At 38.6% G+C, this 25830-nt stretch overlaps 1 protein-coding gene across 1 annotated transcript in view; it reads right to left on the minus strand.

The window, feature by feature from the left end:
• The window catches only part of TRHDE (thyrotropin releasing hormone degrading enzyme), a 213069-nt gene that overhangs the window by 51040 nt on the left and 136199 nt on the right, over positions 1-25830 (minus strand). Inside the window, exons 8-10 of the mRNA XM_071423413.1 lie at positions 24788-24853; positions 22271-22458; positions 3209-3297 (exon numbers count right to left, since the gene is read on the minus strand). Of these exons, the coding sequence (XP_071279514.1) occupies positions 3209-3297; positions 22271-22458; positions 24788-24853 (343 nt within the window). The remainder of the gene's footprint in view (positions 1-3208; positions 3298-22270; positions 22459-24787; positions 24854-25830) is intronic.

The following is a 25830-nucleotide window of genomic DNA, read 5'->3' on the forward strand; positions in this document are numbered from 1 at the left end:
GATTTAAGTGATATGCCAAGATATCATAGTGGTAGTCATCAACTTGAACCCTTTTCCCTATTGGCAGCTGAAATTAGGTGTGTGATGAGTAATAATGACTATGTTGGGTTTGCATGGCCAGGTTTGGTAGCAGAGGGGAGGCTAGAGAAATGCCATAGAGGCATGAGAGGACATTTCCATGTCCAGCTAGAGGCAATACCAGCTGGGTTCAAGATGGACATGCTGCTTGCCAAAGCTGGGCCAACCAGAATTGGTAGTAATGCCTCTGTGACAACAGATTTAAGAACAAGAAGAAGGAAAAAAGAAGTTATTGCTCAGATGTAACTGTGGCCAGAGAAGAGCAGGGTGAGAACATGTGAGAGGAACAACTCTGCAGACACCAAGGTCAGTGGAGTAGGAGGGGCAGGAGGTGCTCCAGGCACCAGAGCTGGGATTCCTCTGCAGCCTGTGGTGCAGTCCATGGTGAGGCAGCTGTGCCCCTGCAGCCCATGGAGATCCACAGGGATGCAGATACCCACCTGCAGCCCATGGAGGAGACCCACACCAGAGAAGGTGGATGCCTGAGAGGAGGCTGTGACTTTGAGGGAGGGACAGTGGGAGAAACAACGTGTGATGAACAGGCCATAAGCCCAATTCCCTTATTCCTGCACCACTGGGGGAGAGGAGGCAGAGCTAGGAAACAGGGAGGGATGGAGAGGGGAAGGCATTTTAAGGTCTGTTTTTACTTCTCATTATCCTGCTCCCATTTCGAGTCTGTTTTGCTGCGAGAGTACTTGGTGAGGGATCTCTAGCTCAGACCTTATTTAAGATCCATGAACACTTTTTTATATTCTCTCTCCCGTGTCCAGCTTCAGAGGGGAGTGATAAAGTGAATTTGGTGGGTGCCTGGTGTCCAGCCAGGGTCAACAGATCACAATAACAAACAACAGAGAGCTCTTCATTAGCTCCTGTCCACTCTTCCAGTCACACTGGAAGCTCCTTCAGCACAACAGTTTAGTCAACAAGAAGGAATTGCCTACTCTTTCCTAAAAAGGGCACAAAAAACACCCTCATGAAAAGCATTTATTCCAAAGTTGGTTTGCATATCTGAATTTAATTACACTCACTTGAAGAACAATGTGACCTCTTCCAATCTTTCAAATATCCTCTGCAGCAGCTTGTTTCACCTCCAGCTTGCAGACTTTTTCCAAGACTACCCACTGGGACAATACTGAAACTGTCCTCTGTACAACAGAAAGTCTTCAAGATTCTTCCAGTCCACAAGAATCAAACCTGGAAATTGTCATTTTGAGCCTCAGAATTCCTCTCTCATCCCCATGAAACAAACATACCAGCTGCAGAAAAACTCCCAGGAATCATGTGTCCCAGCCTCAATACATATAGCAGCCTAGACCACAATAAGTAGAAGCAAGAGGACATTCTTTCTGTAGTCATAAGTTTACAGTCTCATTTTCAATGAGGCACAGCAAGTGAATAAGTGAGTGAAAGTAATGAGGAAGAACAAGGATAATGACAATAGATCACAGTGTCATTGATTTGCTACACAGGAGACTGATGACTCGGAAAGGTTCCTCTTTAATTTCTATATAGTAGCCAGCCCAAAATTATTGCTCACACTGGCCATCATTAATTTGTTGATTTCTTGAAAGCATTCCAACAGAAGCAGTAGATCTTAAAAGAGTGGCTAGCAGTTTTATGGACTTGTTCCTCCACAGCACCCTGCAAGTAAAAGGCAGTAAGGAAGCATCTATGTAGATAATAGTAACATGCTGAACTTTGAAGGAGGGAGTGAAGGGAGGGAGGCATGCATGTGCAACCTAATGAGATGGGATGATCAACTAGCTCTGAAATTAGTGGGAACCTTTCTACTAATTTCAATGAGAGTTCAATCAAGCCCTAAAGGACAAAAGTACAACAGGTCATTAAGGCAGACTCTGAAAGTGCAAACAGGTCTTGAAATATACTGGAAGTGTTAATGTTAAAAAGTATAGCCAAAATAGTAAGTTCTGAAAAGTAAGAGAGAACCTGTATGCTTTGATGAGAGCATGCTCCCCAGGTATGAAAATTGCTCTGACTGCAAGCACACTGCTAGATCATTCTCTCATGGGAGCAGCATAGAACATGCTACTTTCTCATAGGCTGCAAACGATCTGGGTAACAACACATACCTTGTACCACTAGAGGGTTGGGGTATTCAGATTTTGGCTGATCATACACCATTCATCTCCAGTCCTTCTGGCTGCTAAGCTCTATGTGACTAATATATTTTAGTAACTTAGCAAAGAGAAGAAACATCTCACACAGGTTTGACTCTCTCCCATTAATTTTCTATTAGAGGGAAATCTCTATATCTTTCTAAGTATACAAGAAAGGGTCAGTTCTCCCTCTACAGTCCACATGTCAAGGGGATGCATGCATCCTTCTTTTCCCTTCTATATAATAATTCCATTCAAGTTCCCACATGTCTTCCCTCACTGTCTTTAATTCTAGTCCAAAACTCTCAAGACAATGTAGCATGAAGTGCTAAGGAAATAGATAAATATTTCATGAAATTTCTTTGGTGGGCTCCTTTTCTTAGGTGATAAAAAACCACTGGCATCTAGCACTCACTCTCCTCCAGACAGTAACTAATACTGTTACAATCATCCAGGAACTGAGGAGGAAGAAAATAACGTAGTAAGCACAACATTGCACTTTTGAATTCCAGCATATGATTTTATAATAGAGAGAGCAAATATTTTTTATAGATCAATAAGGACAATTTTAATGACAGCAACCATTTCTTAGGCCTGGTTGAGACTATGGATCGAGTTAAAAATGCTAGAATTCCATATGTTCTAAACCATACTCATCATATCTGCTTCATTATACAATATTACATTTAACTTTCACTCATCAATAAAGTGAATTGCATTCATCAGTGATTTGATATGTTTTGCCAAATACAAAATACTTAGCACTTTACATTTCTTTGTAAAAGCTTTACATTATACTGTCTAAATTCTGCAATATTATAAATCTAGATTGTTGCTTATCCTTCATCCTCCTCCCTCCCTTCCCAGCTCTGCTTTTTTCACAATCCATTTTAAGCAGTTAAAACTGGGTGCAGAGCAACTAAACAATTATCTAGGATCAATTCCAAAGATACATTTGAGGAAAACACAAGTATGCTTTATGAGATTCCACTGGGAGGAAAGTTTATTTTTACCTGATTTGTTAGACACCCATATAATTGCCTCTGATGAGATGTGGCTCGTATTTCCTACTGCAATTGTTAATGGAATCTGCCACAAGTAGCTGCAAGACAAAGGAGGGGGAATCTAAGAACAAAAATACTGAACTGATTCTTCTTACAGCAATCAGGGATCATGTCAAAGAAATCAAAACACAATCTCAGTAGCAGTGTAAAGATCTGTGGATTCTAACAAGTTACTTTGATTTTGAAATGCATTTGCATTAGCAATAAAACAAAGAAATATAATTTATTTAAAAAAAAAACCAACCTAGATTATATTTCCCATTTTTTCACACTCTATCATCATATGAGGACTTTTTAACAAAGCTTTTCCTAGTTTAAAAATGCTTTACAAAAGAGGAAATAATGATTACTCATAAAAAGAAAAACACTTTTTTACATTTACTTAGAAAAAACCTCCACATAAGACATGATTTGATTTATAGGGACTTCAAAGTTAAAAATACCATACTCTTCTAGCAACTTCTTAAAAAGCTACAATGGGATTTCACTGCTGCTGGTTTAAAAAAACAAAATGAATGGGACAGATCTCCACTTCTTGGCACCATTTATGACCACCTATGCATATGCAAACTGGGCAAAACATATTACATGTGGGTTTGGTGGTACACTGGTATAATCAGACCCCATCTTCCCTATAGGGTGCTACAAATTGTTTCTCATTTGAAGTAAATGTTATAAATAACATCTTAATCCAAATAAATAGAAATTGACTGTATGAAGTGAAGATTTTTTAGGGACAGATGGAAAGGATTATTTCCTTCATGTTTTCATCATCACCTCTACTTCTTAACTCTCAAAAGTAGCATTTCACCAATCAGTGTAAAAGTAGACATTTCCCTCACAGGCCTGCCATGTCATTTTGTAAATCAGTAAAGGGGAAGCACTCAGTAATGGTACAGGTGGTCCCTTTGCCTTAGGTGCCTTACAGATGGTCCCTTGGTAGGTGGTCAGTGGTAGTATGTGTGCAGTTAAGCAAGGCAGCATGGCAAGAGACTGGCCCCAACTCAGATATCACCATATAGCAACACATTGATACCAAGAATATAATTTTAGACCAATTGCATTAAAATGGTGCAAAGATGAGTGCGGGCCAGTTCTCTCCTGCTAGTACACAGCATTGCAAATCTAGCCCACTGTACTGAAGAAGAAAATTAGGTTTGTTCCTTTCCACTTACCCAGAAGCCCGCTCCATTTGACTACAAACACCATCCAAATGTTCCACAGCCACAGTCAACATGGGCTGGCTTCCAAGGGTTGCCTTGCTGGCATGACTTGGGAAGCTGGGGGAGGGACAGAGCCCTGCCCTGCCACCACTCTTGGCTCACAGCTCCCCACCCATTTGCAAAGAGCCCCCAGGACACACAGGAATATCCACTGCTTAGAACACAATTGTGTGCAGGGAAACACTTGTCCATATGGCAGAGATTCAGCAAAGATGGGGAGATATTTGGACAACCATACAGCTGGAAGAGCTGTGAGTGACACTAGAACTAAAACATGGCATTTACTGCCATATGAAAGAAGAAAAAAGTTTCCATGTCATTTTAGGTTCTCTGAATGTTAGTACCATGACACTAGGAAAATAATTAGCTCTACTGCACTGAAGATGAGCTCCACATAAGCACATACTCTGGCAGACACTTTTTGGTCTGTGTCATAATTAAGCTGTGTCATTTGAAGATTCTCTTGGCTTTATCAGTCTGTCCATTTCTTGTGCTGGATGTTATCACACTCCACAGCACAGCCAGCAGAAAAGGATGTCCATTGGTGCATTAGTGCAGCAGAAAAGGATGTCCATTGGTGCCAGTTCCCAGTCTGAGGATGTTACCTTCATTTTTGGCTTAACTAATACTCTGGACTGTGAACTGGATTCTTGAGATACAGTGTGTACTGTGTCCTGCTGCTTTAGCTGTGGCAGCAGTAACTCCTGGGTTCAACAGGTGAGGGCAGTCAGGAAATGCTGTGAAGTGATGCACTGAATTATATTCACTACTGCCCTAAATACCTTATCCCTTACTGGACACACAGCACTGTTTTAGGGTCTGTCCATAAAAACCTCCTAGTAAATACATCGCCTTTAGAAACATACCCAGTTCTAAATACTTGTCTCTCCAGAATGAGAAAGATTCTAGCAAACTATGATTGAGAAAAATAAGGCAAAATTTAGCATGGAGTTTCTACATTATGCGAAAAAAAAATAAAACTGTATCTGCATGGAATTTTTATGACACCTCAACTCCTACTGAAAAAGCTAAACTGCAAAATAAAAGATGATGTGAGCTGCCTATGTAGCTGATGTAAGCACATATACACACACCCACAAATATTCATGTATGAACATATTCATGGACACCTGCTATTTTGAGAAGGAGCTTCACAATGGTATTCTGTACACTGTAATATTATACAGAGAATAATTTTATACTTCCTTATATACTTCCTTATATTGGAGGCAATTTTATATTGCCTCCAATTGAGGTAAATCCTGCTCAAGTAAAGACTGATCCTTCTCTGAAGGGGGATCTAGCTGCAGAACAAGTGTCACAAAATCTACCCACCAGAAAACATGTTGGATTTAGTTGGGAATATTAGTACTGGCAAATGTAACTTTTATCTACCCAACAACATAAGAGACCTCCTGACATTCTTAGTGCTTTTCAGAACCTCCAAATCTCACTCTCTTGGTTAGTGGTTTCCCAGAGGAACCACAGGTGTTCTTTTAGTAGACATCCAGGAAAAAAAAAACATTTTTCCTACTTAACTGCTGCTGTTTTTTGTGTTTATCTGTATTCTCCTTCCATTCTTCTTCATTCTCAGAGAAACTTCTGCTGCTGTTGCAGAAGAAGCTGTAGCTAACTTCTGTGTATGTGAGGGCTGGGAGCATCTGGCTCACCTTCCAAAAACGTGCCTTCCATTCATTGTCTCCGAATGACCTGTATGGACTGTGTTCTCCAGGTATGACTAGAAAGAAGCAAACTTTTCTTGTGCTTTTCTGTCAGGAGTCTTCTACTTTACAGAGCAAAGAGGAAAAAGGGGGCCCACTCTCCTGTTTTGCTCCTGCTTCATCTGAGAGTTGTGCAGACCCTTTATTTATTCTTTGTATATTGAGAGCACCACCAACATGCTCTCAGTATGTATTTAACTGGGGGAAAAAAGCATCCCATTCCACCTGGCCACCTGCTGCCTGCTGTGACAAACCAGTTGCAGTGACAATAATAATCTAGCCTTGAGGGCACAGTGACCAGGGCAGCAAGGCTTGAAACAACCTATTAAGTCCTCTTACTGTCACGATTATGTCTGCAGGACTCAGATGCCTGTACAGATAGCCCACTCAGTCCCTGGGTGAAATGATGCTAATGAACTGTGTGTTCAGTCTGCCTGAGATGCTGCTCAGCTGCAGAGATGTCCCTCATAATGTCCCTCCACAATCAAACCTGATCACTTTGACGGGGAGCTAAAGGCAAACCTCTTATTGGGGAAAAACTAAGGGCTATTTCAGGAATTTAAAAAAAAAAATCTCTGAAGCTGAGGAGGAGAGACACCTAAAACTAGAACAGACATGTTAACATGAACTGTGCTGAACATAACATTGTTCAATCTTCAAGAAATGTAAGGAAAGGGGAATATTGTTGAAAGGTGGTATAAATAAACCTTTTTTTGCTGATCTACAAGTGAGAAACTGCTCACGTGAAATAGTTAAACTTAGGTTGACAGGATAATGCACGAGGGAATGCATTGGTGGATTTTTTTGTAGCACTATATCAATGCATAATACTGAAGTGTATTCATTCTGCTTAAAGATTAATCAGAAGGACTTGTTTCACCAAGTATCAGAATCTTGCATCAGTCAAGGTACATACAATACTAGAAGCAAAGTAATTATGCTCTGTGTGGATTATATATTTTTTTTTTTTGTCTTAAGCATTAGATAATGACTAGGTAGGCAGTATTAGTATACTTTATCTCACTTGGAAAATTATCATATTTGTGATGATTACTTGCTTACGACATGATTTTCAGCAAAAAAGAACTGAGATCCCTTTGTGGGCAAATCCTGAGACCATAAAACACTAAACAATCACGATGCCTCACACTATTGCCTCTGATGAATAGTAATATTGTAGTAACATAGGGTTTTCAGTGGCTTCTTTGCAAAGAGCTATGCAAAGCCAGAAAAAGGGCAGTGGTTTATTTCCTCTACTTACAAAATAAAGATCTCAGGTAATTAAAAACCAAAAGGTAAGGTTTCTAGCATTTCAGATTTTGCACACCTTTTCAACTATTTTTTCATATTAATGAAATGTGAAATGTTTTTGCTGGGATGTAAATCCATACAATTTCAAGATTCATCTTCCCAGTAGCCATAATGTACCATGCTTCCACACACTGCCAGCAGTGAATACCACATTCTTCCAATGGCATTTCTCCCTTCTACCCTGGATTCAAAACTAAACAAAGAAGTAGATTTATTCCTAGTCATTGCTCACAGAACAATGAAGGTACCTGCTCAATATTCAGAGGCTTATTATCCTGCATTATAAGGAGTATACAAGCAATGTGACTGCTTCACATAAAGTGATAGAACATCTGTAACTGAAGTACCACTGTAAAATTCAGCTTACCTACATCTGAATGGCAGAGAAAGTGAACAACCACAGTCCTCTTTTATTCTGCTTTTACAGACCTCTGGCTTAAAGATTTCTAATCTATCCTGCTGCTCTTTACAAAGAAACTGTGCTTAATCCTTCTTATTGTCCACCTCTGTATTTTTTTTCTACCTATTATTTCAGGTTGGAAAACCAAGCCTTGCTTCAGTGCTTTGAAGGCATATCTACCAGGGATTAAAACTGGCATAATTCTTTTCTCTTCTACACTCTTTATCCTTTTAAAAACGCTCCTTTTCTTCTAATCCTTACTGTCCTGTTTACTTGCTTGACCATGTCTGGACAGTGAGTGATGTTTACACAATATTACCTACCACAGGTCCAAGATCTCTTCCTGAGAGAAAATAGTTACTTCAGAACCCACCGAGTATCTGAGTTAGAACTGCTTTCCCCACATGTATCACCTCATTATCAACATTAAGCTCCATCTGCCTTTTTATTACCATGTTCAACTAGCACTAAGGAACACTTCTGTCATCTTCGTAAATAATATTTGTTTTTATTACACTCACAAAACTCCTATTACCGGAAAACTCTTGACACCTAACTCTTCCACACCCTTTATCACATAGCTTAATAAGGAAAAAATTCGGAGCAAGTTTCTCAAGAATTTCATGGGCTATGACCTTCCACTAAGAAATTCAACCATCTAATTTTTCACTTTTTGCTTGTATTTCTAAAAAGTTCTTCTCTCTTTTCCTGGTAGAGATTAATTTCTTTAGGAATATTTAAGAAGGAAGCTGGACCTCAAAAACCACATAAAAACCCAGTTAAATTACAAGAAGCTACATACATCTAGATTCAGAAGACATCTATTAATAGTCTTTGATTATATACTTAGCCAGGAAATCAAAGGAGGAGAACTATGGCAAGGCAGAAGAATTGAACAGTGCACAGATTTAAGGAAAAAATTACTTTTTTTTAGTACATCTAACAACAGAAAAATGAGGGACAAAATTATAAAGCTTTGCACAAAAGCAAATTAAGTGATTTGCCTCTTAGCAGGATATAATAAGGATAATTAATTTAAAGTGTAGTGGCAATCATAAACTTGAATCATAGAATGATTTAGGTGGGAAGAGACTAGAGATAAAGCCTTCTGCTCTAATGTGATCAGAGCACAGGAAAACAAGTCTCACTGTAGGTAGAACATGATATCAGAGGAGGATATACAGGCTGTACATTCAGTGGCATCACACAAAATCAATCAAGTCAATTGAGGCAAATGATTTGCCATCTGCTTTTTTTCCTAATCTCTTCCACTGCAAAGCTGCTACACAATTACTTTCAGGAAAGCTTAACACCAAAAGCTGTATGTATTTTCAAATACCTCAGTAGGCTGAGAAATGAAATTCTGAGTTATCTTGGGCTGGAAGAACAGCAGTCATGTACCCACCAGCAGGCACTGGTGAAATCCCAACCACCACTCTTCCATGACTCAGTTTCTTTGGGATAAATTCAATTGTTCAAGGTGATGGCAAATGAGAGGGTAGGGTATTTGAGACCTCTGCTATGGTCTGTAAGACAATAAGGATGCTCTCACTGGTTGCCAGCACGAGGTAAAGCAAGATACCTGATGGCACCTTGAATGGCACCAGTCACACATGCAAGCAACTACATGGGCCTTTCCATCCACTCAGTGTTGACAAAGAGACATTCCATAATTAAACATGAGCTTCCCTATGAATTTTTCTCATTTCTAAGTGAAAAAGGCAAATTTTCAAAACCAAGCTGCTTGTAAGAAAAAGAAGGTTTCAGCACAGATTTTCGAACACAGCATTTTAAAAAGGCACTGCTGCAACATTTTATAACTACTGTTTTAAATAAGAACTTTCAGTTTGCTGCTTCAAAAAATTGCAGGGAGAAGTTGGAATTATTGAAACTGAAATATAAGGTAGTTAAATTACAGAATCAAAATGAATGTTCTAAACCAATTTTTCCCCAATTTTTGCTTTGATTTTTGTCCTGATTCAGTGCAGGCAAATGTTTTGATATGTTGAAAATTTCTGTGGGATGGGAATCCATTTCTTGTTCATTGGTAACACTTACTAATCTTTGTTAAGTATTTTGAGAGCATAACAATCTGAAACCTCCAATCACTGAGGGATATGATTAAAGCTATTTAACACAGAGAGGAAGTGAGGCATAAAAATAGTTTAAGAGTAAAAACCATAAAAAAGAAAATCCAAGATTAAAACTGACTGGTTATGACACCTATCTCCTTATTTTAACCAACTTAATACCCAAAATGCTAACTCTGTCTCTTTAGTTAAAGATAACAACGTGGTACACCCAGAGTGGCTGAAGATCAGAAACAACTCCTTGGCATTAGTTTCCTGTTCTCAGCTCTCTCCAGATGGAAATCCTGAAGTCTCATACATAAACACATATGCTCAGCTGAGCAGCACTGAGTCTGAGAAGGGAACAGTTTCCCAGTGTGGCCCTTGCAAACACTGGTGATTCCATGAACAGGTTAGGATGCTGACATTAGCATTTCTTATCAAGGGAATATATTGCTATGAGTCATCTGCATGAACTCATGTGCTTGGATTTCAGACCCAAAAAAGCCACAAAAGCAAAGTAATGAGAAAATCTGACCTTTTGGAAGTAAGTAAATCTCACAGAACAAAAACTAAGATTTAAAGATTTGTATTTTTACTTCAGTTAAATAGCTGGCTGATCCTGGCAGATATATCTGTATATCTGAGACATATACAAATAGTGGCAAGTAAAAGAAGCATTTAGATGGATGGCTGCAGATGTTTCTGGCTAATGACCTTAAAGCTTATTACAAATTAAAAGGCACAGAAAAGTTGATAACAAACTAAATAAAGGATTGTGTGATATTTGGATATTAAATCAGTACAGAAGGCAGACAGTAAAGATCTCTCACTTTTCTTGCCAAGACAAGTACAGTTTCTATTAGCAAGATTAGCAAGGTTTGGGCTACTACTTCATAGTAGCTGGTATGGGGCTATTTTTTTTTGACTGTTACTGAAAACAGTTTTGAAAAAAAACCGGATGTTTTAGCTATTGCTGAGCAGGACTTAGACATCCTTTCCTGTCTCTCACCCCACTCCACCAGCAAGGAGGTTTGGGGTGCACAAGAAGCTGGGAGGACGCATGGCTGGGACAACAGACCCCAAGTGACCCAAGGAATGCTCCATACCATGTGACTTCATGCTCAGTATATAAAGCTGGGGGAAGAAGAAGGAAGAGGGGACGTCACAGCATTTGTCTTCCCAAGTAACTGTCAAGCATGATGCAGCCTGGCTTTCCTGGGAATTGCTGAAAACCTCCCTGCCCATGGAAAGCAGTGACTAAAATCCTTGTTTTGCTTTGCTTGTGCATGCAGCTTTTGGTTTCCCTTTTAAGTTGATTTTGTCTCAAGCAATTTTGTCTCAAAGTTTTCTCACTTCTCCAATTCTCTCCCCCATCCCAACACAGGGAGTGAGCAAGTGGCTGTGTAGGGCTCAGATGATGGCTGAGGACAAACCACAACACAAGCCAAAAGAAAGCCTTTGTTTTCACTGTTAAGATTGTGAAAGTTCAAAAATAAATTGTTAACAGAAAACCTTAAGGTGTATTCAACTAATCTATACAAACACGAGCCTTGTTGCAGTGATACCTGGAAGCATTTCATCCTAGGCTGAGAGCACAAGCACATATAAGGTGGTCAGTGGAATATGAGTGAAAGCTGTTGAACAGTAGAACAGCTTCAGAGATTCCTACTACAGAAAAAGATTATACAAGAAGCAGAACTCAGTAGGATACAATTTTGTAAGCCACACTTTCTTGAAAGATTGTGTTGGGAAAGATAATTTAAAAGTATCATAGAGATTTTCCCAGATTATTATATAGTATAGTATCTCATTCAGTAAGGAGTAATTCAGGTTCCAGGGAAAGCTCATGTGAGTATCACAGGAAATCACACATTTTTATTAAGTGCAATTCTACAAGAGTGTTAGTTCTGTTTAATGTATAAGGAGCTGACAATATATTCATGTTGTGAGTATAATTCTCAAAAGACCAAAGAACACAGAGATTTCATTAGATTTAATACATGCCAGTGAAGTGATTGCAGGCCGTGCCCAGAGGCATAACACAACAGAAGATGTTATTCCCTCTTTCACAATTATTACACTTCCTACACTGAGACAGGGTGTCAAGGGGTTCCTTGTACCCCGTGAGCATGGAAGATGGCAGATAGGAAGGGAAGATTTCACTAACTTTGTAGCAAAGACAAATAGAATTGAAAAATGGATAAAAAAGAACAATTTGAAATAACTGAGATCCCCTGAACATAGCTTGAGGTATTCACTGGTCATCTGCATATGCCCAGTGTGACCTTTATTCCTGAGTTCAAATTGAGAACAAGGAGCTTAATACAAAGAACAGTGAGAAACACATGAGAAACACTGACTAAGCTGAATTCCCCTACAAGGAGCATGAAAAAGCAGCCAACACCAGACTTTTTCATCAAGGAAGAAGTTGCAGTCAGTTAACTTGAAACCAGAAAGGACAGTACTTTAGTTGTATAAACAGGAGAAGGCCTCCTGATGCCTGAAATGGACAGGACTTTCACAAATCCTGTAGATATACAATTTCTGCCTGCAATACTGTGTGCAGCACAGAAATGAAACAGCAGGGCACAGTAATAGCGACACACACCACATTAATTGTAGGATCCACAGTTTGCTGGGTTTAAGCAAAATGAGGAAAGGAAATGGTGCTGGCATCAGGATTCTGGGGTTACAGGGGTTCTGCCCTCACGCAAGACTAACAGACTGGTCAACAATAAAAAGGTCAGCTAAGGAAAAAAAAAAAAAAAAGAGAGAGAAATTAATAACACCGACTACATGAGCAACTGGAAAAAGACTGGAAGAAAAAGGTTGTGGAAATGCTTATTCTAAGATTATTCTACACTATGCTGGGCAGGAGTTTTGTGCTCCTTTACAAAATTTTGGTGGACTTTGATGGACTCTGAATTAAAGACAGTGCTCCAGCATTGTCTTTAAGGAGCTCTATCTGGCTGTAATACAGACTAATTTTTTCAGTCAAGAGTCCAGATACAGTGAATGTAAAGTGCAATATAATATGCTTACATTATTGTGTAAGCAGGTAACAAAATTCCAAGTGAGGCACACATTATTACTCAGAAATTATTGGTCTTCTTGTTACCATCTAAGACAAACACTGTCAAAACCTACCTGAGTTTTGTGTATCAGTTCTTCTCTTCTTTCTCCCTAATGCCCCAACTATGGAGCTGATTAAATTTTTCAGTCAGACCAACCTACCACCCAGAACAACCCAACAGGGTCAGGTCATGATAGGTGCTGCCAAGCAGATAATGGCTCCACCACCAGGTGGCTCTGAATGGGCTTCACAACTGAGGTGTCAGATTTTGAAGAGTATTTCAGGTTTTTAAAAAGTGAACTCAGAAGATGTCTCATGGATGAACAGTAATCGATTTGTAGAGCAGTCTTGCCTCTTAACTACTAAGACTTACCTACTTTTTCTAAGGCTTTGATTGGATGGGCACTTGAATATAGCTAATGTATATTTCAGAGGGAAGCAAAACTCTGGGATTTGGAAGGTATTTGGAATTGTAAACCTATTATAATTTTGAACACAAATTACAGCTGCACACATGAAGGAAACCATGAATAATCTTTATAGTTTGGAGAAATATTTAAAATTGCATGAGAGTGACTAGAAAGATTATATTCTAGTCTCAAAAGAGGCTAGCACATCTAGGATGACTTGCTTCTGATTTTAAGCTTCTTTATTTGCAGGTCTGCCTCAATACAGCTGCTAATTTTATATATTTGTCTATTATATATGCTTTCATTTAGAAACATATTAAAAAATGCAATTATATTAGTATACTCTAAAGGAAAGGTTGACAGCTGCTTCTAAGAGCAACTACTTATATGATGGATCATGGATTGTTTGGGGTTTTTTCTGTATTTGGACCTAAATACAAATATAGAGAGAAAATATGTCCAATGTCAGTACAGGATTGCTGAAATGTATTTTAGAGGAATGAATTTTAGAAGCATTTATTTTAAAACAATAATTGACACTATAATTCATCTGTAGTCATAACAGTGATTAACATGTTTAATAGCAATGTATTAAAGATGCAGATTTTGTGGTTTTCCTTTACTCTGCCATAGTCCTAATTCCTCCTGGATTTTGCAAGAGTATTTGGAATAATTTTTGGCAATAAGTAAATCCTAGAGCAGGAAAAGGGAAAAAATTTACATTTTCCAGGAGTACTATGCAAAATACAATGCCCTTATCAATGTAATGACAACACAAAGTTTCAGACATAAAAAAGATTCACTGCTGTAGCAGCAGCCCCAGCATGAAAGAGCACCTGTGTGGCTCTGCACTGTGGGTCTGCCTTAAGATGACAACCTGAATATTCTGTTAGAAAATAGCTGTATGTCTTCAGCCATCCTGTCTAAACTTCATTATCCTTTTTTTAAAGGTAGGCAGAAGGTAATTTAAATGAGTAAATTTGATTTAAATTACCAAATTTGAAGGAAAAGAAAAAAGCATTGTCTGATAATAACATAACATAGCATAGCTAATATAATTATCTGATTACTAAACCTTCTATAAAATTTTGTTTAATATTAGCTAAATATTTCATCCAAAAATAAATTATAAAAGAGACTGTTATGAATATTGTGAAACCATCTAAAACTGACTCATTTCAGTGCCAGTGCTGGCAGTGTACCTTACCAAATTTAGAAAAATGATGCAGGCAAAGAACCAATACTACAAATTCTTTGTTAGCACACACTGTCTCCTCCCTGCCTAACAGTATCTTTTACACTAAAACACAAAAGGCTTCATTTTCAGAAGTGACAAGCAACTCTGAGTGCTGAATTATAGATGGACATAAAGAAGCTTTAGCAGTGTTAAGTGTCTGTCCCAACAGCTGCCGCTTTACCCTGGAATAAAGGCTCTCAATCTCTTCAACATCCTTTGTTCTTACTTCAACCAGTGCAAAACACCCTTGCAGAATTGCACACAAAGTGCTGATCATGCAAACCCCATGTCTGTGCCGTCCTTCACCCATAAGCATAACCAACCCCCTGACTAGAGCACAGATCTGAGATTTCTCTGAGCAGAACACAAGGATGTGTTATGGACTGAGGAGGATCCACAGGATTAAGAGACAGCACTTCAGCTATGTTTACAGTCCTCCAGTATGTTCTCAGAGACTTAGTACCAAATTTTTTCAACATATTCCAGTGCTCAGTTCTGATTTTTCCTTTGAATACTGTGAATTTAAGCAAGATTAAAATATAATTCCTATGATGTTTTCTCTTTCCTCAGTAAACTTCCTAAGAGTCCCCTACCAAAGTATCTCCTCCATAAAACCCAAGATTCTAATATTGAGTGTAAAGGTTCATGCAAAGGGATAAGAAAAGAAAGCCATTATCAGTAACTTCAAAAAGCAGGAGGAAGTAGATATAAAAAATGGAGCATGTTAGAAGTTTTATCCTCTGATCTACAATGGGGAACTCACATCTCAGATCTTTCCAAAGCCAAAAAATACACCATTTATCCAACCTCATCCCTCCTATAAAACTTGTCTCTGCCAATGCTGTCTGGGTCTTCCCCAATCTGGCCTTCCCCTCACTACAGCCCTCACTTTAAATCCCTTTTCTATTTCCCTATTCCATATTTGCCTATTTCAGCCACATAACTTTAATGCTCCAACTTTGGCTCACGCTTGTACCCTGCCATGCCACGTTACCTCTCCTACCCCCTACATGTTAAGCAGCTCCCTCCAAGCACCTCTATCCTTATTCTCCTCTTCATCTCCCGAAGACTTCACTCTATACTAAAACAGCACTGCCCTCAAGTACATGCTCCTTTCCTCAGCATGAAATTGATTTAATTAATGTGAGTCAATTAACTAGATTGGGTATCTAGCAATTCCTGAGAGTTAATGTTAGCAAATAAGAAGAGGAAAGTGGCACATTCTGCAGTGACAATAAAATACAACAGCAGCTTTTCTTTGTCAGCCTAACTTCTATCAGGATATAAGTGCTGCCACCACACAGGAAGCAATGACACAATACACTAATTTTGTCTTCTTTAGCATTCTGCAAATTCTAACACTGAAAGTTGCCTGTATACTGCACACCAGAGTGTCCTGGAAGTTTCCCAGTGAGAAGAGCTTCTTGCAAATAGAAGCTGTGAAATGGTTTTGGAAATGAAGTGTTAAATTATAATTGGCATTTCTGCTGTCTTTGATAGCAGCATAATCTTGCTGGAGACACTACCGCAGATATGTACTGGAAGAGATTTTAAGAGTATTTTCTATTCCGATTTTTTTAAAAATGCAACAATCAGAAAAGCCTCTAAAAACGAAAAAGCAGGACAAAAAACCAGGATGTTCTAGTGGCTTTTACAGAAAAGAAAAAATCCTATTGCAACAGGGAGCACACAGCACAAGAGCTGGGCTAGTAAACACAGCAATGTTCCATTACATGCCCAAGGCAGGCAGGCTTGCTCCAGGTCACTCACAAAGGCAGCTCCTGTGCCTGTTCCTATGGAGAAGCAGCACTGAGCACAGCACTGTCCTCTCCCAGGCTGCTGGGGTTAAGGACTGTCCTTATCAAAGGACAAGATCTATTGGTGTCACAGAGCTGGCCTCTATTCCAGTGTGCATTTCAAGAGAGGGAACACCCCACGCTTTCCCACTCTTCTGCAAGAGCAAGTATTTTCAAGTCCCTGCTTGACTAGCTTAAAAAAAAAATTGTTAAATCAATATCTGGCAGTGTTCACACACAGTTTTGTGATCCACTGAGGACTCTTGATTTTTTCATCTCATTCCTGTTAATTCCATTTCCTCTGTTCCTAATATACTGGTACCTTTCTTTCCTGGAGCCTGTTCCCTTCATCATCATTACAGCAGACAGAGAGACATTTAGGTCACTCCAGATGAACTAGGGGTACCACACCCACTCCCTAGGTAACAACACAATAGTTGTTTCTCTCAGAAACACTGAGTTTATAAGAGAATATACAGGCACAATTTCAGGTATAGTAAAGATGAAAGGCATAACAAGAAAACACTCAAAGGACCTGAGAAAATGGAAGATGAGAGGATATTTTTCAGAGACAGGGAGGTAAATGAGCACTTTGCTTTCTATTTATATTTTGTTAGCCCTCTTTTCTCAGTTTATGGAACAATATTTGTCCATATTATGGTCCTTTTTATTGCATAATTAATACTACATATGCTACATTAATCTGCAATTGCTCTAAGAACATAGCAAAGATACTAATCAGCATTGTGCTCCCTTGTGCTCCTAACATTTTGGTTTGTGTTTAACCAGCTCCTTAGCTGGTAAGTGGACAGAGTAAGTTCCCCATCGCTGCTCAAGTAATTATGCTATACAACTATGTAAGAAGACACATGGCAATATCCAAGCACAGCAATGCTTTTACTATGAAAATCATTATTAGTAAAGGGACAAGCACAGCCCTTTTTCTGCAAAGCCTGAATAAATAAAGGAGCTTTGTCTAGGAAATTCAGAAGAGACTTGAAGGGAAATAAATTCTGCAGTTAATCATTAATCTTGGAGTGTCTGCTGAGCAGCTCTGCAGCCCACTCTAAAGCCTTTCAGCTGTGGCAATCACTACAGGGTGTTAGACCCATGGGTCTGTACAGCTCTGGTTTTGCTGGTCATGTCCATGGCTTGCACTGTTCAACTGAATTTTCCCCAGCACAGCTACACAGAGAAAGGCACTCAGGATTACCATGCTACAGCATGCATGCATATCCTGTCCATATCCCAATCTGTACAGCTTCCTGTTTTTCTCTTTCCACATCTGTCTTCAGTGCCTAGCAAGACATTCCCCTTCAGGATATTGTCCTGAACAAGCAAAGATTAGCTATGGAAACTGCATGCATGATAAGGACACCATACAAATGAATATTAATCCAGCAACATTAACTTAATTATTTTGGTAACATTGGAAAGGTTACTTCTCCACTTTTACAGAGACAAGCTCTGTGTATTTTTGGAGGGCAAAACAACCAGAAAGCTTTGGTCTGCTCTTCAATATAGTATATAAAAGGTTTGTGGATTTCATCAAAACTGGTTAGTTTATTGTCTAGACCACAGATTATTTTTCATAAGATTTTTGTCATATCTGTGAGCTGTTTTGTAATGATGGATGAGACTATTGCCTTAAAATCATCATTTTCTGTAAGCAGGGAAACCCACTGAACCCTGTCAGATGGAATATCGCCTTCTCCCCTGGAGCCTTATAAACTAAGGGCATAATCTATTCTCACATGGGTATACAGAAGTCCAGGACCAAACTACACTTAACTAAAGGGTTGTTATACAGGGATAGAATATGAATTATACAGTTATAATAGGAGTTTTAAAGTTTTGCTTGCATAAGCTGAAATTGTTACTGAAACATTATACCAACCACAGGCTTTGGCACTCAAATCAAAGTTGGTGATTTCAGCCCTTCTAAGGAATGATGTTTCTAGAAACAGTGTCTGTCATTGTTAGTTTTGTTTTTTCATAAAATAAGAACTATGGATCATGTAAAGGCGTAAGTGTCAAGTAAAATCTATGCTCAGTTTACAAAGAAGTGAAATTGTGTCCCTTCTATAATTTCAGTCCAAATGTTAGAGCTTAGCAAGCTATACAGTCAATTATATGCACAGAAATAAATCACAGTTTCTACACGTACGGCTCTTGAAACACATTTTTCTTCAGGTATAATGACAAGGAGCACAAATATACAGGAGATTGGAAAACATGTAATCACTCTCTTCTGTAGAAGAATTAAAAACACTTATAGTAATGGACTAGGCATCAACCACTGCCAAAGGTATCAACAATTTTCACTTTTATCATTTATCACTTAGAAAAATCTGCTTGCTGCTTTTGTCTTACTCTACATGACTTCAGAGTTACAAATTAAATATGCAGCTTCACATTTCATTTTTAACAGTTAATTGCTGCATAAATACACAGCATAAAGCAAAGCACAGACACTTTATAAAACCAGAATGGTTCCAAAATATTCAGTTGCCTCTTTATTTACATTTCTGATGCAGTAGATACATTTGAAAGACCTACTCTGAAATGACTCTTTCTACAGTAAGGCAAAGTTAAATTTGCCTAGACAGCATCTGAACAAAAAATTTAAACTCCTCATCATTTTGAAAGCAATAGAATTGACATTTATTGCTGTGCCATACCAAACTACAGCCCCACCTCTGGATAACAAAAGACAACAGGGTAGATGGATGCTTTAAGAGCCTTCCCTGGAGCCCTCCAGTGTGTACTGCGTTGTCTCTTTAGATTATAAACTCCTGAAAATGCCTGGGCCTGAACATTTTTCTGTGTTTTGTGCAGATCTACTTCTTATGGTGTTTAGAATGATCATCACGATTAATCCATAGATAAACTACCCTAAGGAAGCCAATGTTGCCTGCCTCACAAGAGCACAGCCTCAGATGTGGCATAAATACCATTTGCTCTCTGTTATTTACAGTGCCTGTTATGGCTCCCCAGGGAGACATGAGTCCAACGCCCAAATTCATGGGTCATGCAGGGGAGGCAAGCACCAACTTTATTAAACTGTGAATTAGGCCACTGATCTGTAACACCCACAAAGCTTGCATGCTGATGAGATATATATATCTATCTCTCATCAGCAGACATCAGTAAACCCTTGCCAACTTTCCTGACCAAAGCCACCCACAGAACGAGCCAGAACACTGCACTGCACAGCAGTGCTACCTCTCCTCTTGGTGAATCTGTAGAAAAACTGTGTCATGTCATAAAAAGTTCAGCCCTTTCAATATTAAAAACCAAAGTAGAGTAATGCATCTCAAATTATCTAATGACCACACACTAATGTGATTTTCCCTGTCTACTGCTTTCACAATAACTGAAGCAATAGTCACTTCAGCAATGGAAAAAAAAAAGAAATAAAAAAGCCAAACAACTGAAAAATATCTAGGTCACTACCAACTAAAAGATTAACTTTATTCTTAGTATCTCAACCTTGTTTTTTAGTTAATTTGATGGTATGAAAGGACATTATTGACACATGGCCATGGTGCATACCCAGCCACATGTGCCTGTGGGCAGTGCATGAATGAACTGCATGGTCAGCGTTATAACACTCAGACACCAACTTATAACTAAGCCATAGGAGTTTAGTGTAAGTTGATGGATGATTTTTGAAAGGTGAATGGCACAGGTAAGTTTCCCCTTTTGCTAAATATATATGGTTCCTGTTCTTTGGTATTTATCCTTATGGGACATGACTTTCAAATAACTTCACCTGGGAAGTGGCAAATTAGCTCTGTCTGCTAACTGGCTGGAGTAAACAACCCATCCCTAAAGCTTTCCTTGAGCAAGGGGTTTCTTTTCTGTTTGTGCTTAAAAGGAAATGGAAGCACAGAAAAATAAACAATCCAAAGGGGGAAGAGACCTGCCAAAGGAGATACATATATGTATTGTACTGACTTTTAGGATACTAAATTCCTGGCAGGGCTCACATGGATGTCTTTCTCTGTCCTCTCTCTAGCACTAAATCTTATTTTTGATGTTTAGAAACAAGAATTGTAAAAAAAAAAAATTGTGAATAAAATCTCCTAAGAAACCCATCAGAATTTGCCCTGGTGGCATTGCCCTGGCCATTCCACATATGACAGCATACAGTTTGAATTACAAATTAATGTCATGAATGAAATTTTATGAAAATAAAACTAAGTCTAATTCTCACCTGTTTGCATGGCAAGGTTTTGGTGTGTTACAGGGGTGGCTTCTGTGAGAAGCTAACAGGAGCTTCCCCCATGTTCAGCAAAGCCAATGCCAGCCCCAGGAGAGACCCACTGCTGGCCAAGGCCAAGCCCTGTCAGTCATTGTGGTGGCATCCAGCCTGAGTCAACTCACCATATCACCCTGGTACCATTTACACACCCAGTAGTCTTTACTCATGCATTACAGTAACAATTACTTCAATCAATATCGAATACCTAGAAAATCTATTTTAAAAGTCTCTACAATACTTAGAAGGCTTAACATATCTGTTTTAGTAAATAAAAAAAATAATAATTGCTGTTCTGAGTAGGAAAATCCACTCACATTACATTACACATATATAAACTTGCACAAAAGAAATTTTCAAGAGAGGGAGAATTTCTCTCCTGCTGCAGAGCTGTGAGTCATGAACACTTCCAATAGTCCACATTCAGTTGTTTAATCTCTTTTTCACAAAGGAACTAATTTCAGCCCAGAATTTAGACAGATGCTTAATGCCCTGTTAGGTTGTTCCAATACAGCTAGAAAAACAACTATTTACTCTGTGTCATGTTTGAGTTCCATAGTATTCATGTTCTAGAAAAAGATAATGAACTTCTAAACACTTTCCAGTAAATGTTAGTATCATTTTAGGCCTTCCTCAACAGGAATATTCTACAAGCTCTGGATATGTCAATCAAAATTTTGTATTAAATTTTATTTTTCAACAATTTAAATCTACTGGACTAACACAGAATATTCCAGGTTAATAGTGTGGCCTCTTTCACACTGAGCATGAACAGGTCAACACAGAAACTTCAAAGGCCACCTTGAAATTCTCTAGCATCAGCTAGCAAGAGCTATTCTTGGCCTTAAAATATGATGCCAAAACTGCTCGAAACAATGAGGATTCCCCAGGATCAGGCAGGAATGTTATCTTGTCTTTGGGATGAAGGAAGCATATAGAGTCAGATGGGAGGAGGAACAAAACAATCTAATAAATGGAAAAGGGGTAGAGACAGAGATGCTGATTTCAGACAGTGAAACAGTTCAGCTGCCTCCAAAAATGGAAGAGCTGGAACCCTCTGCCTTCTACAGAGGTCCAGTTCAGCTCCTGACTCCTTCCCAAGTCAAGCAAGGTCTTTACCTGATACATATTTACATCTGCCTACTCAGTGTATGAGTGTCAAGAGGTCCACTCCACAAAATTTCTTAAGAACTATCAGACCTACCAATCACATTCCAAATTACTTCATGGAATGTGACAAAATCAAAAGAAAAGAGGAGGAAATAGATGAGTGATGCAAGACACTGCCACAGAGAATTGTCAGGATGCAATTGGGCATTTTTCTCCAATTCTTTTAATTAGCCTCAACTTTATTACAATTCAAATTAAAGTATCACCACACGCTATTGATCCCAAGCAAAGCTCAGATTTCTAAAAAAAAAAATTTGCATAAAACTACACATATAAAATACTTACTTAAACAACTACAGCATCTTGAAAGATAGCAATTGAGAAATACAAGTACCTGTTGTCCCCACGGGCAGGATCCTTGGGTTTAGTATCACTATCATAAACAAAACGCTCTTGGGAGATGACTATGATGTTGTCTGTAGTTTCATTTCCCAAGATAGTGATAACAGGATAACCCATCTGTAGTGTCCACTGATCCATTACCTCTTGGATATTTACAGATTTTCCAACCCTTTTTAAAGCCTTGGAAAAAAAAAGAAAAGTTTCAATACACTGAAGCAGTAACAATATGTAAAACCTTTTTTTTTTTTTTGTCCCAGGATCAAAACTGTTTTTGGAGGGTAAAATAACCATCACACATGTATGCAGATACACACACACACACTCTTACACTCAACACACAGACACTACATAATTGAACTTAAGGCTCTGTGTATCTTTAAAATAAATGTTGAGTAATCTTAACAGAGAGGAGAGTGACAGTCAGAAAGTCATGTTTTCCACATCATTCAAGTACTTCTGCTGAAAAAGAAGAAATAACCTGCTTTACAGGATTTTAACAAGAGCCACAGAAATACGGGGTAGCTATTCTTAACCAGCTAAGGTTAAAAAAGACACAATGTCAGTTGATCTAGGCACTTATAATAAGGCATATTTGAAGGGCCTTAATTTCTAAAAATATAGGGCTTCTCTGTTCTGAAAATCAAAATGACTAGTTATTTGAAAATACTGTCCCTAATATGCAAAGTGAGGCTATGTATACCAAGATATCCCCTGCTGCTTCATAAACTGCACCTGTTAGAACACATGGAGGATTAATGTGTTCATATTTGATTCCATATGTCAATAAAAATGCTGTTTTACAAGTGGATTTTCGTCTGAAACACAAAGAGATACTACAGCATCATGGGAGATGAGACTGCATATGAGGAGAAAGAGGCATCATTTGTTCTGCAGCGACAGACATGCTCCTAGCTGTCGAACAGCCCAAGATCACAGACTGAGCAATCTCTGATGAATACAAGCAGAAGATGTCTTCAGAACTGAAGCTGCAGTTGCACTGCCCTAGGAACAAAGGGGCTGGCAACAAATGCATTTACAACTGAGGCAAAGAGAATTATTAGCTGCAACAGTAGATATGAGAATACAGTATAGCTACAGTGGTTATGGACCAGAATACAGTCTTATTTTTGTTCCACTTCATTAGCTGCAGATTCTGCTGTTCTTTCAAGGCAACATTCATTCCTCTGACCTCCCATGGCCCAGAACTGTCCCAGAGGCTTTAACAGAGGCTGGAAAGAAAGATTTCTTGTGGTGACATTCAGCTACAGATTAAGACACAGATTTAAAAGCCTGACTGTATGTTACTTGTCTCAACTCTCATTAGCAGTCAGTACAGACATAGGACTTGGTTCAGTTGCCCACATGTACGTGAATAATGACATTTGACCTTTACCAGCCACTCAGAAGAGCAAAAATTTCCCCATATATCTGATGCTAAATTGGTTAGACACACATGAATGTCTTAAACATCCTACTGCACCTAATCTGGCACTAGTTGCCTATATTTGAACAATTATCTCAAGTCTCTAGTCAACAGGCAGTGGTTCAGGCTTATTATAAAATAATCATGTAGTGGCTAGCCAACTGAATTTCTCTCTAAGCTCTGCTGACTATATTGACTAGATTTCTGGAACTCCAGTTGTTCCTGTTCACTAGTGTCAAATGACATGTCCTGAAATACTCAACGCATTCTTTCAGAACCACTGTATCTGCAACAGACGTGCTTCTCAGGTGGCAGCTGGAAGCCAGGTAGGATAAATTAAGGTAAAAGCTGTTAAAAGTCTGTGAATCAGCAACTGAAGACTCAGTGAGAAGAACAGGATCTTGGACATCTAGTTTACATGTATATACCTGCTTGTCTAGATGTCTTGACCTCCAGCTACATCTTAGTTTTGGCGTCAGTAGTTAAAACTAGATTGTCATGTTTTGTATGGCTTGAACTGGTACCTGTGCCAAAACTCTCTGACTGTACTCCACACTGTCCTCCACTCAGTCTATTTCTGGGGAAGACTCAGACTAGCTCAGACTAGTCCCATAGGGGAGAAATTCAGGGACACTTTGCTCATCTTACAAATGATGAGCCATTGTGGAGCACTAGACCAGGTTCTAGAACTCAAGCCAAGCCTGGATATATAAGTCTCTACAGCATGCCAAATATTACAGTAAATAGTTCTCTGTTTACATCATACTTTGAAGCTTTAATATTTTTGTCCTTCACAAAAATCTTAACTCCAGACAAAATCACAGACACATGTGATGGAAATGCCAAAGCTCAGCACTTTCATGTATTTCATATATTCTAACATAACAAAGAATAGAAATGCTGCAGATCTCATATTTTTAATATGGTTTCCTAGTTTAACTCAAATGAAATTTCTTTGCATCAGTTTTGATATTTGCTCTGTGGTTTGAAGATCTCAGTATGCACTATTCACTCCTGATCTCACCAAGAAAAACACCACAGCAAATTCCTATTTCTCCCTCAGTGCAATAGATTAAAGCATTTTACCTTTGACAATGTGTTCCAGAGATCATTTCTGGCTGCATTGCCATACTTGTGAATGGTTAAATAGTCCTACAAAAATAAAATAAAAATAAAAATCAGTATTAAAATACATAGGCCAAACAACTAGAGCTGTGCAACACTGCTATTAGGAGTTAAATCACATCAATGTTTGCATTTGTTAGAAATCTAGAAATACACAATATGTTTATCCTAAGGGAATAAATAAACAGTTTCTTAAGCTACTTTGCAATGCAAAAATTGTTGCTAAAAATTAAATGCTCTTCCTTTTCTGTGTAAGTCATTTTATAAGCTAAATATCTTTAATATATATAATATAAAGTTAAATATCTTCAAAATATATATTTAGAATACATGTCTAATCTTGGGAAAGGTTCCTAGGTAATTTTCAGCAATGAAAGGAGAAGCTGCTAAAACACAGTTCCAGTTGCTATTTTAGCTGGTCATTCTGCTTTGTCTAGTGTCAAAAATTTGTGCACTTGAATGACAGTTGGATTCATTACAGAAGATTTAACTGAGCAATAGTCCATCTGAACTCCAAACTCTTATCTAGGGAGATCCTGGCCCCTCAGTGTCAAAACACACAATGCTGGCAACTAGGGCTGCAACAGGTTATCACAAAGGCTTTCCACAACAGGGAGCAGTGGAGGACATATGACAGGAATCCAACTCCATGCTTGTGCACAGGAACTTACACGTGTGTTTTTTTAAGCCACCTGTGGCTCAGAGTCTGAGGACGTTCTAAACTGAATGCTTTCACTTATTCCACCACAGTTTCACTAGCTGAAGGTCCATTCTTCTCCCATAACACCAAGAAAGATAATTCTCAATAAGCTTCCATCATCTTACAGTAACTTCCAAAATTAATAGTTTAAGCATACTACCAGCTTGGGTGTAGGTCTTTCACGCATAAAATACTTGCTTTTTAAAATGACTTCTGGAGAGACAACACTGTTGTTTCTCACTATCCCATGTCCCTTGACAACAGTTCATTCAGTTACAAAAGTGAAATTCAGCAGTGATTATTT

Source organism: Agelaius tricolor, unplaced genomic scaffold (genome assembly GCF_023055355.1).
Source record: "Agelaius tricolor isolate 1412-34295 unplaced genomic scaffold, bAgeTri1.0.p SCAF_3, whole genome shotgun sequence".
Classification (NCBI taxonomy): Eukaryota; Metazoa; Chordata; class Aves; order Passeriformes; family Icteridae; genus Agelaius; species Agelaius tricolor.